At 34.8% G+C, this 16,023-nt stretch overlaps 4 protein-coding genes across 9 annotated transcripts; 2 read left to right on the top strand and 2 right to left on the bottom strand.

Annotated features, from left to right (window-relative positions):
• Positions 1–126: 126 nt before the first annotated feature.
• LOC9315591 (lysine-specific demethylase JMJ15) lies at positions 127–4,583 on the top strand. 3 transcript variants are annotated; one of them, XM_021030114.1, is made up of 10 exons: positions 127–425; positions 573–803; positions 1,419–1,466; positions 1,564–1,641; positions 1,728–2,225; positions 2,325–2,552; positions 2,634–3,666; positions 3,760–3,863; positions 3,950–4,135; positions 4,269–4,583. In XM_021030114.1, the coding sequence occupies exons 2-10, from the start codon at positions 771–773 to the stop codon at positions 4,359–4,361; spliced, it is 2,301 nt and encodes a 766-aa protein (XP_020885773.1). In that variant the 5' UTR covers positions 127–425; positions 573–770; the 3' UTR covers positions 4,362–4,583. The 3 variants fall into 3 exon arrangements, with proteins under 3 accessions (XP_020885773.1, XP_002881362.1, XP_020885772.1); XM_002881316.2 differs by having other exon boundaries at positions 128–425; positions 717–803; positions 4,230–4,583; XM_021030113.1 differs by having other exon boundaries at positions 128–425; positions 4,230–4,583.
• Positions 4,584–4,903: 320 nt separating this feature from the next.
• On the bottom strand, positions 4,904–5,490 carry LOC9315590 (protein diaphanous homolog 1). The gene has a single exon (XM_021027321.1). The coding sequence runs from the start codon at positions 5,446–5,448 to the stop codon at positions 5,098–5,100; it is 351 nt and encodes a 116-aa protein (XP_020882980.1). The 5' UTR covers positions 5,449–5,490; the 3' UTR covers positions 4,904–5,097.
• Positions 5,491–6,050: 560 nt separating this feature from the next.
• On the bottom strand, positions 6,051–7,903 carry LOC9317429 (protein EMBRYO SAC DEVELOPMENT ARREST 3, chloroplastic). The gene is made up of 6 exons (XM_021029075.1): positions 7,803–7,903; positions 7,613–7,722; positions 6,977–7,173; positions 6,666–6,829; positions 6,436–6,570; positions 6,051–6,311 (listed from the first exon to the last, which is right to left on the bottom strand). The coding sequence occupies exons 1-5, from the start codon at positions 7,849–7,851 to the stop codon at positions 6,440–6,442; spliced, it is 651 nt and encodes a 216-aa protein (XP_020884734.1). The 5' UTR covers positions 7,852–7,903; the 3' UTR covers positions 6,051–6,311; positions 6,436–6,439.
• Positions 7,904–9,346: 1,443 nt separating this feature from the next.
• On the top strand, positions 9,347–12,300 carry LOC9317428 (putative UDP-arabinose 4-epimerase 2). Of its 4 annotated transcripts, none has more exons than XM_021030054.1 (10): positions 9,347–9,785; positions 9,932–10,027; positions 10,246–10,367; positions 10,454–10,567; positions 10,653–10,760; positions 10,840–10,931; positions 11,011–11,247; positions 11,330–11,459; positions 11,534–11,678; positions 11,765–12,300. In XM_021030054.1, exons 2-10 carry the CDS (start codon positions 9,970–9,972, stop codon positions 12,004–12,006), a joined length of 1,248 nt encoding a protein of 415 aa, XP_020885713.1. In that variant the 5' UTR covers positions 9,347–9,785; positions 9,932–9,969; the 3' UTR covers positions 12,007–12,300. The 4 variants fall into 4 exon arrangements, with proteins under 4 accessions (XP_020885713.1, XP_020885712.1, XP_020885711.1 ...); XM_021030053.1 differs by having other exon boundaries at positions 9,348–9,785; positions 9,963–10,027; positions 10,246–10,370; XM_021030052.1 differs by having other exon boundaries at positions 9,348–9,785; positions 10,246–10,370.
• The last annotated feature ends 3,723 nt before the right edge of the window (positions 12,301–16,023 follow it).

Below are 16,023 nucleotides of genomic sequence, written 5' to 3'. Positions count from 1 at the left end.
CCTACGGAAATGCGCGGAAATGTATTGAAGATGACGAAAGAAGCAAAAGAAAAAATGATGCCACAAACTGTAAATAACATAAAGTCGAGGGTTAATCGTGTAATTGACTACTAAAATTAGAAGGAATCGTACGGTGCCGTGGGCTTAGGAGCTTCGGCTGATATGTTTCTGTTAAAAACAAAACAGTGTGCGTTTAGTTTGGCGGTTGTTCTCCAACTTCCTCGTCTTCCTACAGAGTTTGCTTCCATCGTCTTCCTTTGTCTTTCTCTGTCTCTGTCTCTTATTATTTTTTTTATCTTTCTCCGATTTATTTTTTAATATATAGTTTTCATAATTAGTTTTGCGATAAATCAGGAGATTTAATAATTTGAAGACACTTTCCGCACAAGTTTCTTCCATCTCTGAATCTCGACCGATCGTTTGAGGTAAAATACTTAATTTCAATTGTTTTTATTTTATTGATGATAACTTTTTCCTGTGTTGCTTCTCATTATTCATTACTACATTAAATTTCCAAATTGGGCTACTTTATTTATATTTTAACTCCCTAATCAAATTTTTATGCCAATTAGGGGTAAGAAGATTTTGAGCTGTCGTTGTGATTGGTTTGATATCCTTAGTTTTCTTATCTCTTTATCTCTGAGGTGGAGTATCTCTTAAGCCTAGATATTTTGTTGGATTAGGGTTAGGGTTACTAACATCTTTTGTCTTCTCAGTTCTTATTACGGTCCCTTGGTTTTGTGGACTGGAGAGTGATTGGTTCCAATCCAATGGAGCCTTTCAGTGCTGCTCAGAACAAAGAGGTTAGATTTTAGTGTTCTCTTATATATCCTGCTTTAAGGTTTCTCGCATAGTTCGAAAGAATGATTCATCGAATTGATCGATTAAATCGCCTAGTTCCGAAGATGATGCATCGGTTAATCGCCTCGTGTAGTTAAGAATGATTCATCGGTTAATCGCCTAGTTCTAAGAATGATTCATCGCCGATTAATCGCCTCCCGTAGTTTTAAGAAGGATTCATCGACGATTAATTGCCTCCCGTAGTTTTAAGAAGGATTCATCGACGATTAATCGCCTCTTTTTAAGAATGATTCATCGATTAATTACCATCGTCGATTAATCGCCTCGTTTTAAGAAAGATTCATCGATTAATCACCTCGTTTTGGTTATCACTTTCGTGTATTACTTATTGCTACATATCTTACTAGAGATTAGATGTGGCAAATATTGAGATTGTAAATTAGGTTTTAATTGCATCATGATTTGGCCATAAATGACACTCCTTACTTGGCTGATTTACTAATGTTGATTCCGAGGCAATATTTTGTTATTTGGATTCATTTTCCCAGATTGAATCTTTAATTTTCACTTGATCTTTTTCCCTCAAGCATACCATTTTCCCTTTTTTGTTTCTTCAGGACAAGGACACTAATGTAGAATCTCCTAGTAGTCCGCGTCATCGGGAGGTAAGAACGACCTGATTCTTGGGGCGTAAACTTGGTATCATTAGTCTGATGTAGTCCATAAAGGCTTACAAATAAACCATTTTTAAACATATGGCAGATTCTTGCTAGATGGGATCCGGCTGATGCAAAGAGGCCAGACATTGGTGAAGCTCCAGTATTCCACCCTACATCAGAGGTACTAATTGTTCATCATCTTGTTTTCAGTTGTTGTGTTGATGTTTTTGTTCTTTCTTCATTTTTATTCTACATTTTGGTGTTTAGGAGTTTGAAGATACACTTGCTTACATAGAAAAGATACGTCCCTTAGCTGAATCATTTGGTATTTGTCGAATCGTGCCACCATCGAATTGGTCTCCTCCTTGTCGGCTTAAAGAGAAAAGTATATGGAAGGATACAAAGTTCCCAACCCGTATTCAGATTGTTGACCTGCTACAGAACAGAGAGCCCATGAAGAAGAAGAAGAAACCTAAGGGAAGGAAACGGAAACGTGGAAGAAACTCAAGAACCGTCGCCTCCAAGAAACGATATGGCTCTGTATCTCGTTCTGTTTCCTCACCCAAGACGACCGAAGAAGAGACATTTGGTTTCAACTCTGGTTCAGATTTCACTCTTGAGGACTTTGAGAAATACGCTCGATACTTCAAAGACTATTACTTTGGAAGAAAAGACAATGCTGGAGATACAGAATGGACTCCAACTGTTGAGGAGATCGAAGGAGAGTACTGGAGGATCATTGAGCAACCAACAGATGAAGTCGAGGTACATAAAATGTCTTTTTTCCTGGTCGTTATTAACCAGTTATATGCAAACCAAATTTTGTTTGTATCAGCGGTTTTGTTATTCGATGTCCCCTTGCAGGTATCTTATGGCGCTGATTTGGAGAACAGAGTACTTGGAAGTGGATTTTACAAGAGAGGGGACATGAAAACCGGAAGAAGCGATATGGATCCATACATAGCTTCAGGTTGGAACTTGAACAACCTACCGAGGCTCCCTGGCTCGTTACTGTCATTCGAGGATTCTCATATTTCTGGTGTTCTCGTGCCATGGTTGTACATTGGCATGTGCTTTTCAACGTTTTGTTGGGTAAGCTTACATATACTTTCACTGTCTAATCATTTTGTAATTCTGTTTCCTAATTCTCACCAAAATGTTTGATTGTAACAGCATGTCGAGGACAATCATCTATACTCACTGAACTATCATCACTTTGGCGAGCCAAAAGTATGGTACGGAGTTCCCGGAAGCCATGCAACTGGGCTAGAGAAGGCGATGAGAAAACATCTACCAGATTTGTTCGATGAACAACCTGATCTACTTCATGGACTGGTTACTCAGTTTTCTCCAAGCATTTTGAAAGATGAGGGAGTCCCGGTTTATCGTGCAGTTCAGAATGCAGGGGAGTATGTTCTAACATTCCCTAGAGCATATCATTCGGGATTCAACAGCGGATTCAACTGTGCAGAAGCGGTGAATGTGGCTCCTGTTGATTGGCTAGCTCATGGTCAAAATGCTGTGGAAATATATAGCCAAGAGAACCGGAAAGCTTCTTTGTCTCATGACAAAATTCTCCTTGGAGCAGCGTATGAAGCTGTTAAGTCCCTCTCAGCTTCTGGGGAAGATAATACAAAAAGGTTCAGCTGGAAGAGTTTCTGTGGGAAGGATGGTATTCTTACTAAGGCAATCGAGGCGCGGTTACGGATAGAAGAAAGAAGAATTGAGGCCCTTGGAAATGGTTTCAGCTTGAGAAAGATGGAAAAGGACTTTGATTCAAAAGGTGAAATGGAATGCATCTCTTGCTTTAGTGACTTGCATCTCTCTGCTACTGGCTGCAACAACTGCTCATCTTTCGAAGAATATGGTTGCACGAAACACGATATATGTTCATGTGAAGGGAACGACCGGTTCATCTATCTTCGTTACACCATAGATGAGTTAAGCTCGTTGATAAGAGCATTGGAAGGTGAATCAGATGATTTAAAAACTTGGGCTTCCAAAGTCGTTAAGGAAAAGCAGTTACATAAACAATCTTTTGATCTGAATCTTGACTTGGTATCGGATGGTGAGTGTAATACTTCTTCTGAGATATGTGATGATGCATCCATTATGGAATTTGCTGCTTATGTCGTCGAACCTATAAATCTTGGGTTCTTGGTCGTTGGAAAGCTTTGGTGTAACAAGGATGCTATATTTCCAAAAGGTGCATCTCTACCTATACCCTTTTTTTAGCTTAAAGAATATAATTGATTCATGTGTGGAAAGAGCTTAAGTTGGTGACGGTTTGTTTTTACAGGGTTTAAGAGTCGGGTTAAATTTTATAACATGCAAGATCCAATGAGAATGAGCTATTACGTCTCTGAGATTTTAGATGCCGGACTTATGGGTCCACTCTTCAGGGTAATAAAACTTTTTAAGGTTTTTATTAGTTCGTGTTACGCTTGGAAATTCTAAAACTTGCCTTACATTGTTGTTTATCGTTTCAGGTTACTTTGGAAGAATCTCAAGACGAGAGCTTCTCTTATGTGTCACCTCAGAAATGCTGGGAAATGGTGTTGCTTAGAGTTAAGGAAGAGATGATAAAACGCAGCAGCCAAGAACAAGATGTCCATATGTTGGAAACCATTGACGGGTTAAAAATGTTCGGTTTTCGCTCTCCGTTTATAGTTCAGGTATTTTTAAGTAATCGAGTCAACCTAGGTCTTGTTTGATATATACTCCGGTCCATGATCTTTTTCTTACACAGCTTATCATCTTCATCTACAGGCCACTGAGGCTCTTGACCCGAACCATCACCTAGTGCAGTATTGGAACCATAAGAATGAGACGGCTTGCTCCATGTCAAATTCTTCCCTGAGCTTAACCAAAACAAAACTTTTTGGGGTTGATTTGAATTGAACTTGAAGAGGAACACTCGTCAAGAAGGCGATGGAGAGACAATGTTAGATAGAACTCACCAATTTTCCTTGCCTTGATGATTTTTCTTAGAATTAATTCTTTCAGTATATTGTTTCTCTCATCAAGCCAAATTGTAACTTTTGTTGTTCGTAGATGAACTGCAGTATCATGACAGATATGTATCCTAATGTTGTTTGTTGAAATAAATGGTTTAAACAAAAATAAATAGGAGGGAAACTATTTTCCAAAACACTCATAAGTTGCATGATGTTTGACTTTGAAAGTTGCATGATGTTACATAAATTCCAAAACACCATTTTCCAAATCCTTTGTCAAAGTTTTCACTTTGATTTTTTTCCACTCTTGTTAATAATAATTCGATCGATTGTTGAGTAGTAGGACCCAATTTAGAAGTTTAGAAAACCTACCATCTAAAAATCTAATTTCCTTCAAGTTTGGATAAATTCGTTTCCAGTCTTTCTAAAATCAACTATTTTAAAAAATGATATTAACTAGAATTACCATGAAATTTTAAAAACAACTCATCCAACTTAAGCCATTCTCAAATACAATTATTTTATTAGATCAACATTGTGCTACACTCAAGACACATGTTTATTAAAATTTTCATAAAAAACTAGTCTTATATCATCGAGTACACATGATCATTATCGATATTACCGTGAGATTATTCCAACAAGGATAACTAATATTATAACGGCCTTAACCTATACGTTCACAGAGGTGGCGGCGTGAGGAACGGCAGGGGAGGAAACGTAAAGCCAGGGAGCCCAGGAAGAGATGGCGCCGGAGGTGATGTCGGAAACGGAAACGGAAATGGTAAACGTGGGATATTTCCAGGGAACGGAGAAGGTACAAACGGCGGAAATAGTGACGGTAACGGAGGAACACCGCCAAATGGCAAGCCCGGTGGAAACGGCAGGTTGTTAGCTTCGTCAGTAGTGGTGGTGACTACTTCATCACTCGGCTTCTGATCGTTGAGACGACGAGCAACGGTTGTTTCCGGCATGAGGTGGAAGATCAAGATTAGGGTTAGGGCTACAGTGGTGACTGATGAAGAAGCCATAGTTTGTTTGTTTTTTTGCTTATATGCTTTTGATGTCTAGTGACTAGTGTAAGCATATATAGGCCTATATTTCCATTAATTTATTTTTTTCACACCTAACGTATATCTTATTGATTCACAAACACAATTAATTGGTGCCAATATTTGTATAACATCGAATGTACCGAACTCGAAATTAAGTAGACTGATTTAACAACTACAAATGCATGTGTATCGCATGTTGGCTGTTGCATACTTTCCAATATAATATAGGTACGTTTAACATGAAAATTAGTTGGAAAAAATCAAATAGAGAAACATGAAAATTGACGAGGTAAATACTAATAAATATAGAGGCATGCACATGAACATGTGTCTCTCATGCAGTTTGGCTAGAGCTCATTGAATTCGTCTAATTATATCGAAACCAGCTGTATGTTTACAAATTTACATATTCTTCTTAATATTCACATATTAAGAAGTGTCCAACTAAACTTGATTGTTTTAAGTATATAATATAATATGTTTATGTAAGAAATATAGAGATATGATTCTAGGAAATATGAAGTGTTTAGAAGGCATAGTTGTGTGATTGAGTAGATGTACATGTAGTGAGGTCTAAAGAGAATAAGCAAGTGTGTGTGATTCTATATGCCTAAATGCATAAGTGACTGAGTGTGTATCATCGTCGAAATTGATCGTCTACTCTGTATGGGGAAGAAGGAAAGTTTTAAGTTTATAGAATTTACAACACAAACCTAGCAGCATTACAAAAACATGTTGAATTCCTAACATTCTTTTATATAGCTTTCCAGGCGTCCTCAATGTGTAAGTTTTCATCATGTCTAAGGCTCTGTGCTTCATAGCATATCTGCAGTAACAATCTGCAACAATTTCAAGAGATGGAAAGATAAGAGAGAGGAACACGCTTGTTCTCGCCAAGCTTTTAATTTGTAAACATACCAATAATCTCCATGTGAAGATGTAGTAAAAAGGACCTATACCTACCTGCTCATGAATCGGGAAGAAGTCGACCATTGTACATCTTTTCGAGTAGCTCACGAGCACCAGGCCTTCTGAGAAGACCTTTGTTGTTTGGTAAACCTGTACCTAAACAGACCGGACAAACAAGCTTACCACGACCTGTTTGCAATAGAAGCCATCAAATAATCAGGGGATTTCAAGTGTGTTACCAAACAAAACAAAACCAAAACAAATATTGGGAAAGAGACACAAACCGTAACAGTTTGGACATTCCGTAAACTCATAAACATCTTTGGCACGTTTTCGGTTGAGAGCTTTCCATTTTCCTGTGCCACCACACATATCACCTATATCATAACAAAACCGAAATATTAAAACCAAAAGGGCATCAGTAGTAAGCTCATGCAGCATTTTGCATCACATCAGACGGAAACAGAGAAATCAACATGACCTTCTAGCTTAGAAGGAGAATATACATTTAAGGATATGTTTGAATATCAGATTCCCAGAAACATACGTTTAAGGATATGTTTGAATATCAGATTCCCCGAAAAGAAACTTAAACATGAGACATGAACCTCCTGGTTTCTTGTCTAAAGCGGCTGCGCTTTGTACAGAGACAAAGGTGTAAGAATTGCTAATTAAAGCTGAAGCGGCTGCGCTTTGTACAGAGACAAAGGTGTAAGAATTGCTAATTAAAGCTGCGGATGCGCACACACATGCTGTCATCCACTGTCTCCGTGACACTGATTTCTGATCCCCCTGCACCCAAGAACACAAACAACTTAAAGTAACCACCACCTCACTATAAATTGATAGCAGAAATTACGACTAAGAACTAATGGCATACATAGCTATACATTGTGAACTAAAACTAGCTCAGTGAAAAGTAACAAAGACATACTAGTGTTGATTTACCAATTTGTAGCAGAAGAACTAAAGACTAAGACTTATAATTTTGTCTTAGCATAATAGTAGCACTAACACAGCTACTTAACTAGAAAATGTGACCAATCAACTAGCTGATTTCAAGGTAAGCTATTAGTAGTCACCAAATCAAATAATAACAGAGATTCAAAACGATAAATTGGAAACTTTTGCAGCTGATACAAGTGCTTGGAATAAGAAAAAGATACGGACTTTAAGACACAGAACCAACAAGAATGTTTCTCTTCTAAGAAGGCCAGCTTATATTATTAACCTGGGCTTTTTGGGTAGTCTCCGAGGAAGAATCCAAATCGTTCGAATCGAAGCTCTGATTGTCCGGGCATGATTGCGCAAGAACACGAACTCGATTCCTGTTTGGTGCAGCTAACAGAAACGATGCGGATAAGAAAGAGGATGATATCAACAATGTCGAAAAGGAATAGATAGAGAGATAGAGATGTTACAGAGAAACGGCGTAGGGAGTGCGAAGAGATGAGATGATGATGCCGCCATTTTTCAGTCTGCGGTCATAATTTTACTGGCGAACCAGACCCAAACCATATAGGATGTTTCTGGTATTTACGTTTTGGTACACATTGTTTTGTTATTTTCGCAGATTGGTACATTTTTTAAATTTTATATTTCAATCCATTTTTATTTGAACATAGAGTCTGTCTTAAAAGGCTGCCAGCCCGTTAGGCCTGCTCCACTTCGGTCCCTTAAGACTATCAACATTGGTTTTAAAGTTACAAGTACAACACCCTTCTTTTAACTTTTAACATTCCACATCACAATTCAACACCTATTTAATTTTTATCTTCTACAATGGTTTTGTTTAAAAAAACTACAACACCCTACCCTACCATTCTTATTTAATATTTTTTATTTTCTTTGTCTTTGTGTTTCTATATCACAAATTATTAAGTTACAATTAATTATCCAAAAAAATAGAGATTTATGGATGATAACAGAATAAGTGTAGTAAGAAGATGGTTTTTTTATGTGTGTCTGAAATGAATGAAACAAGTGTCTATTTATAGAGCATGAAAAATGATAAATTTTGATATAAAATTTATATATATATATATATATAAAATTATAATTATAATGAGATAATTGATTTTAAATAATGGAAGGAAAAAAAAATCTAAAATCTAAACAGCCAATTAATATTAGCCACGTGTCCAGATATTATCTTTGTAAAAAAAAAAAACTGAGCAGACCCTTTTTTTCTGAACCAATGAAAATTAACCATGTCAGTGAGAATACACTCATTTTTCGTTTTCACGGGTGTTGATATTCTTCAACAACATTTTTGCCACAACATTTTTTTTTTTTTTTACAACAAACCATTGTATTTGTTTACACAGTTGAAAAATTATTTAAGCTGTTGAAAAAGAATCCATTGTAAGTAGTCTAACAGATTTAAAGAGTTATTAGGCTCTGATAATTTCAATATTCAGTTTAAAATGATAATTTTTGCATTTTCATAATGAATTTTTCTATCACATTTTCAATACAAACAAATGTAATTGTTCAGGTGGTGATGTTTATTAGTCTTTTGACTTATGGTCGTCTTTGCAACTTGCTTGTATAATTCAAGTTTAAAATATGAAAATAGTTTAATAGTGATTGTGTACATATGATAAATAAATCTATAGACCTGAGGAATATATGGTCTCGAGATCTAATGAAGTCAATGTGCATGGAACTGTCGGTTGCTTTTCTTGTCCAAGAAGATGTTGTTGCTAACTTGTCTAATGTAATGAAGTCAACATCGTTTCTAGCCAAATTTATTTTTCTAAATACAAAAGGTCTACTATTTATATCTCTATTATCTGAACTACCTAAAAATCATTAATAAGAATGCTTAGAATTTTTTTTCTTTTAATATTTACAAATATCATAACTAACAAAAGTAGATTTTACAAAATGTTTTTAAAATTATGATTGAATAACAGAAAATTTATCATTTTAACACAAACCATTTCATTTTAAAAGTACTCCATATGCAACGAGTATTTTGTTTCGCTTATCATTAACATTTTCCATAAATCATAAATATGTTTATGTTGGTCAAGTGGTAGTTAAGTTTTGGCCAAAAAATGAAAGCCACGTAGAGACTTTTGCCGACATGTCAGCAGAGAGTTCGTCGGTAGGCACAGCTGCCGGAGCTCCCTGGTTCCAATCACCGCGTCCCTTATAATATTTGTTGCAATCTCATTCGCTGCTTCTAAAATTCTCAGTAAAGTAACCATTTGATTCAACTTTATAGCTCTTCTCTCTCTCTCTCTCTCTCTCTTTTGTCTCGTGTTCCCTTCGCTCGCTTCCACCGTCAAGACCGCTCAATTTTGCTTTTACTCATTTCTACGTCGTTCTCTCCTTCTCCACTTGGAATTGAGAAGAGAACCCACCAGAAAGTTTGAGTCTTTATCTCTCTCTATCAGGTACGTCTCTCTCTGATTGATAATGGCGTTTTTGTTGTGAATAATCTTTAAGCTTTCTTGTTCTTCCGTTTCTGCTTCTTGGTCAAGTCCAGATTCTACAACATTTTGGCTTTCTTGAGCTTTCTCTTTTGTTTCCTCATGTTCAGGCTGAAACTGAACTAGGCCGTGTACTTTCAGAATCAAAATGCTGAATTTGGGTAGAGCAAGGATGGGGAGGCAAAACAGATCTATGTCTTTTGAAGGTACAGAGAGGAACAGCTTTTAGACTTTTATAACAAAATTCTGATTTCTTACTGTTTTTTTGTCTGAAGCATATTTAGAAGTAGACATCAGTGGTTGGTAAGATAATATAGATATTTTATGTTTTCTGGGGGTTTGTTAGCTCTAAAGTCAGAAGCTTTTGTTCTGTTTCTTATTTGGATTCAAAATTTCACACATGTTGATGATTTTTGGAGTGTAGGATTGGATTTAGCAGACCCAAAGAAGAACAACAATTACATGGGGAAGATTGTTTTGGTCATGACACTTACAGCAATGTGTATTCTCTTGCTCAAGCAATCCCCAACCTTTAATACCCCGAGCGTGGTATTACTTCTTCGTATAATGTTTTTGAGACATTTTTGAAGTAGTAATGTTTTGAGTGGTTGTACGTTTTTTCCATCTTTCAGTTTTCTCGACATGAACCAGGAATTACACATGTTCTAGTCACTGGTGGTGCAGGGTATATCGGGTCACACACAGCTTTACGTCTTCTAAAAGATTCATACCGTGTCACCATTGTGGTATACATCTTCATTGCCTTACATAGATTCATGCTTCTCCTGTTGTATCTAAGTAAAGAAAGTAAATCTTTTTGTGTTTTGGCAGGACAATCTATCTCGAGGGAACCTCGGTGCAATCAAGATTTTGCAACAACTGTTTCCGGAACCTGGAAGGCTTCAATTCATTTATGCTGATCTTGGAGATGCAAAAGCTGTATGATCCTCTAGATATAAGACCTCAAACAAGAAATAGCAAGCTTTTTTGTGTGTTTCTTGATAAGAAATTCTTTCAGGTTAACAAAATATTTTCTGAAAACGCATTTGACGCTGTGATGCATTTCGCGGCTGTTGCTTATGTTGGAGAAAGCACACAATTTCCTCTCAAGTGAGTATCTTAATCCTTCTCAAAAATATTTTACCGTTGCTATAAAAGATTGATGAGAATAATATATAGTCATTTGCAGGTATTATCACAATATTACATCGAACACATTGGTAGTTTTAGAGACAATGGCTGCTTATGGTGTGAAGACTTTGATATATTCAAGCACATGTGCTACTTATGGAGAGCCTGAGAAGATGCCAATAACAGAGGAAACTCCTCAGGTTCCAATCAATCCATATGGAAAGGCTAAGAAGATGGCAGAAGATATCATCTTAGATTTCTCCAAGAATTCTAATATGGCAGTTATGATCCGGAGGTTGTTAGTTAATTCTGGTATGTGTGTCTGTGTGGCCTCTTTCTCTTTCTTTGAAGTTGAGTTTCATCTTTCGGTTTTTCAGATATTTCAATGTGATTGGGTCTGATCCTGAGGGCAGACTAGGTGAAGCTCCAAGACCTGAACTCAGAGAGCATGGACGAATCTCTGGTGCTTGCTTTGACGCTGCACGAGGCATCATTCCCGGGCTGCAGGTATTTATCGCGCTCTTTTCTTTGCGTAATCATCACATAGAATCTCTGTTTGTTTATTTGGTTTTTATCGGCAGATTAAAGGAACAGACTACAAGACTGTTGATGGGACTTGTGTACGTGATTACATTGATGTCACCGACTTGGATGATGCTCATGTTAAAGCTCTTGAAAAGGCGAAACCCCGCAAAGTTGGAATCTTTAATGTTGGTACCGGGAAAGGTATAAAACAGAGTTTCTGGCCAAAATTTTAGGATAGTGAATTGAATGGATTTTATAGAATGTGGTATTAATTGTTGTGGAAGCAGGTAGCACGGTGAAGGAGTTTGTGGAAGCATGCAAAAAGGCGACTGGAGTTGATATAAAAGTTGATTACTTAGAAAGACGGGCAGGAGATTATGCCGAGGTTTACAGCGACCCAAGTAAGATCAGAGAAGAGCTGAATTGGACAGCTAAGCACACAAATCTTCAAGAAAGTTTAAAGACAGCATGGAGATGGCAAAAGCTTCATCACAATGGCTATGGATCTTCTTCCTTGGTTTCTGCATAATGACCTTTATGCATGGATTGCACTTCAAGGACTCCTTCATTGGTAGACGATAGCTAGATATTAGAGTCTTGATTCTAGATGGTAGTGAAGGTAGTAGAAGATGATGGATTTATTATTAGTAAAATAGTATTCATATCCATATATAGTGATTATATATGAGATTATTGATTAATAAAATATAGTCTATATCAATCACATATTTTATTGTCAAAATCCTGAACGGAAGACATGTTGCTTCTTTGTGTAAAAGTGAAAGTCATTGGTTGAAAAATTTGAAGTAATATATCTTTCTAAGTGAGAAGCTTTTGTTTTGTTTTGGTATTTCTAATCTGGATTCAGTTCATCAAATGGTGATTCATCGATCTCATTGATGACAAGCTTAATTAAAACACACAAAAATTCCAAGAACAGATCAAAACAAAACGTTATCGAATCTAAAGAAGAAGACATTATCGATATGAATAGAGAACAAACCTGATAGCTACGGAGGGCGATGTAAGATCGGCATAAGAATCCAAGTTCTTTTGAATCAACACCCTAAATTTGATTTGGGCCTCGTGCGGCAAAATAACGAATCAGGTTCTTTGATTTTGGGCTTTTTATATTCAGTTAAAAGTGTTATGAGAATCGATCAGAAACTTGAACAATTTTAAGCATACTCGAAATCATATCAGACGTGGTTGAATTAGTGTACTACAGTTGGTTGAACAACGAGCTAATTTATACAATTAAATTCACATATATTATATAGCTAAATTAAGATTACTCAGATTTAAATTATCATGTTATATATACTGTATACATGTATGAGGAAGACTATTGTTTCTTGTATGAACTTGAGGAACACTTAAAGAGCATGGTCGATTTTACGTAAAGTCAATATTCATTTCACATGTGAAAAGAAGTCCTCGTGCTACACAACCCAATAACATAAATCAATACTATAGTATATCTCAAAAAAATATTAACCTCTAAAGTCTAAATGCTAAATCAACCCAATGACATCTTACAATTCTCTGTGTAATGGTTTTAGCTGCATTAGAATAAGATAAGATGTGTTTACGGTCATCACAGACATTAATTACATGCACCTTTTAAATGTAAACTGTATCTTCTTGGAATAACCTCCTCTAATTTAGTTCTTACTTCAGTCATGCAAAAAACAAATACTGATTTTACGATTTGTAATCCCTAATCCAAAGGCTTGCTCACTTCTAAAAGTAATCATATGTTTCAAATGCTTCTTTTAAATATTGTGTCTAAACAAACGTTGCCAATCGAAAACACATGTTTCGTGGTTACCTGTCCAAATTCTATTGTTTATCATTCTTTGTCAATAAACTCTTAATTAATTTTATATATATATATATATATATATATATATATATATTATTGGATAATAGATATCAATATCATCACTATTATTATTATTAATTATAGTAATCTACATGCGTCTCCGTAGAACGAGGGAGGCATGACTTATTTTGTTTTACTTTTTGCACCGTCTGGTCTAATTATTGTAGTAAACAATGTATTAATTTAATTCGCGTTTCGTATTAAAATGAATCTGCGTGGCCATTAGAGACGAGGCCTGCTTCATATCATATGGGTCGTGATTGTTTTCTTTTTCTTCTTTATCTCATTTTGATAAAATATCTTAAGAAGCCAAATGGGAAGTGAGAGAACTACAGTCTACAATCTACATAGAAAAGAAAGGTTGAACAAAGATATTTTTTACTTCCATCTAAAAAACAATATATATATATATATTAGAGATATATATTAGAGAAATATATATATACTTTTGTAAAATATAGAGGATATAATATATATATATATATATAATGAAATAGCAAAAACGTGACTCTATACTTAAAAGAAATACTTTTATAAAAAAAATGTAATTTTACTTTTTGGTATAAAATCATCATTTTCATCCAAATAGATGACAGATCGATCACTGAGTGAAGCAGTGTTATATAAAGGGCAGTTTTTTTTTACTAAGAACTCGAGTTGTTGGAGACGGTTTTAACTTTCAGTCCACTTATAAACTTGATCCAACCTCCAAAATTTCCTAGGAAAGTGAAATTTTGGGTTTTATTTGTCGTATATTGCATAAATCTGTGTGTATATTAATACGTCGATTTTGTAACTGTTCAATACACGCAAACTGACTCGATATATAATTTGATAATGTTGAAATTAAAGGAAACAAAAAAAAAGAGAATAATATGGGATAAAAAATATAAAGTAGTGATGAGGTTGTAATGCACGAACGTGGATCTAAGTGTTTGTCATGAAGCCGACCATTTTTTCACATGCCAAATCTAGGCATTTCGATATGTTTTTGATCCTTTTAAGAAAATAAATGTTGATTTTGTTTTTGGGTGGTTAATTTCCACTTTAAGTTTTCTATTTAACACCAAATATATTGGTAACATACTAACATTGTACCAACCTATATAACCATAGCCAACGATGAAGTTCTTATTTTTCTCGTCATATTCTCTTCTTTGAAACATGCAAATTTTAATTTCTATGAAGCAACTTACATGGCCGGTGTGGTTATTTTATAAGTGTTTTGGGTAATATTATATGAACATCAAGATAGTTAAATGCGGTGACAAAAAGTGGCGACAAAAACTAGATCATATGAACACTATTTTTTTTTTTTGAATACCAGAAAGTTCTATACCAAAACACGTACTCTTTCTAGATCCGAAACCACAACATGTAATATGAACATCATTTTTATTATCATAATGAATGTATAAGATTTATAATTTCTTTTTAATTACATATACCATGCATATTTGAATATGGTAGTGACACACTGTGATGGATTTGATGAATCTGGTATCAACACAACAATCAAAATTACCACAAACTAGTGCATTGCACACTTACATGATGTCCTGATCGAGAGGGACTTATATTATTAAATGAGTGGCTTAGCTTAGCACATTATATATATATATATATATATATATATATTCCTTCTGTATCAAAAAGATTGATTTTAGATTGATTTTATAGAGTTTTCACACTAATTAAGAAATACATTTAATGTTTAGTTATAAATGCACTATTTAGTCATACCAAACCATTTTTCATAGCTATCAACCAATAGTAATTTATCAAATTTTAAAATTCTCAATTAATGATTCTTGAAATTCACAATTTATTAACATTAATTGATAAAAATTTACAGAAAATCAATCTTTTTTTATACAAAAATAAAACCTCAAAAATCATTCTTTATGATACGGAGGGAGTATATATTTTTAAGAAATGGGTTATTTTAATTTGACCAATAATATTCTTGCAGCTAGTTTGGGAACTCTTATTTAATGTAATCAGCACACAAAAATGTTTGTTGTTAACCAATAACCAGCTAGCTAACAAAAAAATAACCAAGTAGGTGAGTTACAATATTTTATTAGTATGGGCATTTATTCAAAGAATAATTATGAATTAGATTATAAATAAATAAACTAATTAATTAAGTCCATCATGCATAAAAACACATGCTAATACCATGTGAGGAATTTATTACCCATGATACTACTTATTCTTCAGTTTATTTTTAATCGGTACCATACATGGAAATTCATATATATGTGATAGACAAATATGTTTTCAAGAAATTTGGTGTAAATAGTATATAAAAATGTAAAGATTAGTATATAAATATATAGTTGGCGACAATATGGCAAATCTAGAATGAGATAACTGCAAACGTATAATTAGTTGGCACCAATATTAAATCAATCTACAGCCATATATACACCAACTGAGAATGTTTTTTTTTTTTTAAAAAACCAACTCAGATTTGAATATATTATAAATTATGTGTTCGTATATTTTGAAGAGTCGTTATTCTACCAGTCCTGGCCACTTACATTACATCAACTGTCTTTTTATGTAAAAAATTATATTTGTTTTATAAGTTTGTTTGGTTTGATTATGTCTAAACAATTATATTTGTTTTGCAAATCTATAACCGAGACGCAGACG

The sequence above is a fragment of the Arabidopsis lyrata genome (genome assembly GCF_000004255.2).
Source record: "Arabidopsis lyrata subsp. lyrata unplaced genomic scaffold ARALYscaffold_4, whole genome shotgun sequence".
NCBI lineage: Eukaryota > Viridiplantae > Streptophyta > Magnoliopsida > Brassicales > Brassicaceae > Arabidopsis > Arabidopsis lyrata.
The sequence above is the reverse complement of the archived record's forward strand: the minus strand, read 5'-3'. Positions and strand labels throughout refer to the sequence as shown.

Bases quoted from the DNA above. Each gene is read 5' to 3' on its own strand.
- LOC9315591 (XM_002881316.2), top strand. From the start codon at position 771: ATGGAGCCTTTCAGTGCTGCTCAGAACAAAGAG. The intron at 804-1,418 runs GTTAGATTTTAG...TTGTTTCTTCAG, and splicing joins GTGCTGCTCAGAACAAAGAG to GACAAGGACACTAATGTAGA. The intron at 3,864-3,949 runs GTAATAAAACTT...TTATCGTTTCAG, and splicing joins TTATGGGTCCACTCTTCAGG to GTTACTTTGGAAGAATCTCA.
- LOC9317428 (XM_021030053.1), top strand. From the start codon at position 9,970: ATGCTGAATTTGGGTAGAGCAAGGATGGGGAGGCAAAACAGATCTATG. The intron at 11,248-11,329 runs GTTGTTAGTTAA...TCGGTTTTTCAG, and splicing joins ATGGCAGTTATGATCCGGAG to ATATTTCAATGTGATTGGGT. The intron at 11,460-11,533 runs GTATTTATCGCG...TTTTATCGGCAG, and splicing joins GCATCATTCCCGGGCTGCAG to ATTAAAGGAACAGACTACAA.
- LOC9317429 (XM_021029075.1), bottom strand. From the start codon at position 7,851: ATGGCGGCATCATCATCTCATCTCTTCGCACTCCCTACGCCGTTTCTC. The intron at 7,174-7,612 runs GTTAATAATATA...TCTTGGGTGCAG, and splicing joins AGACTACCCAAAAAGCCCAG to GGGGATCAGAAATCAGTGTC. The intron at 6,830-6,976 runs GTTTAAGTTTCT...CCGTCTGATGTG, and splicing joins CCAGGAGGTTCATGTCTCAT to ATGCAAAATGCTGCATGAGC.
- LOC9315590 (XM_021027321.1), bottom strand. From the start codon at position 5,448: ATGGCTTCTTCATCAGTCACCACTGTAGCCCTAACCCTAATCTTGATC.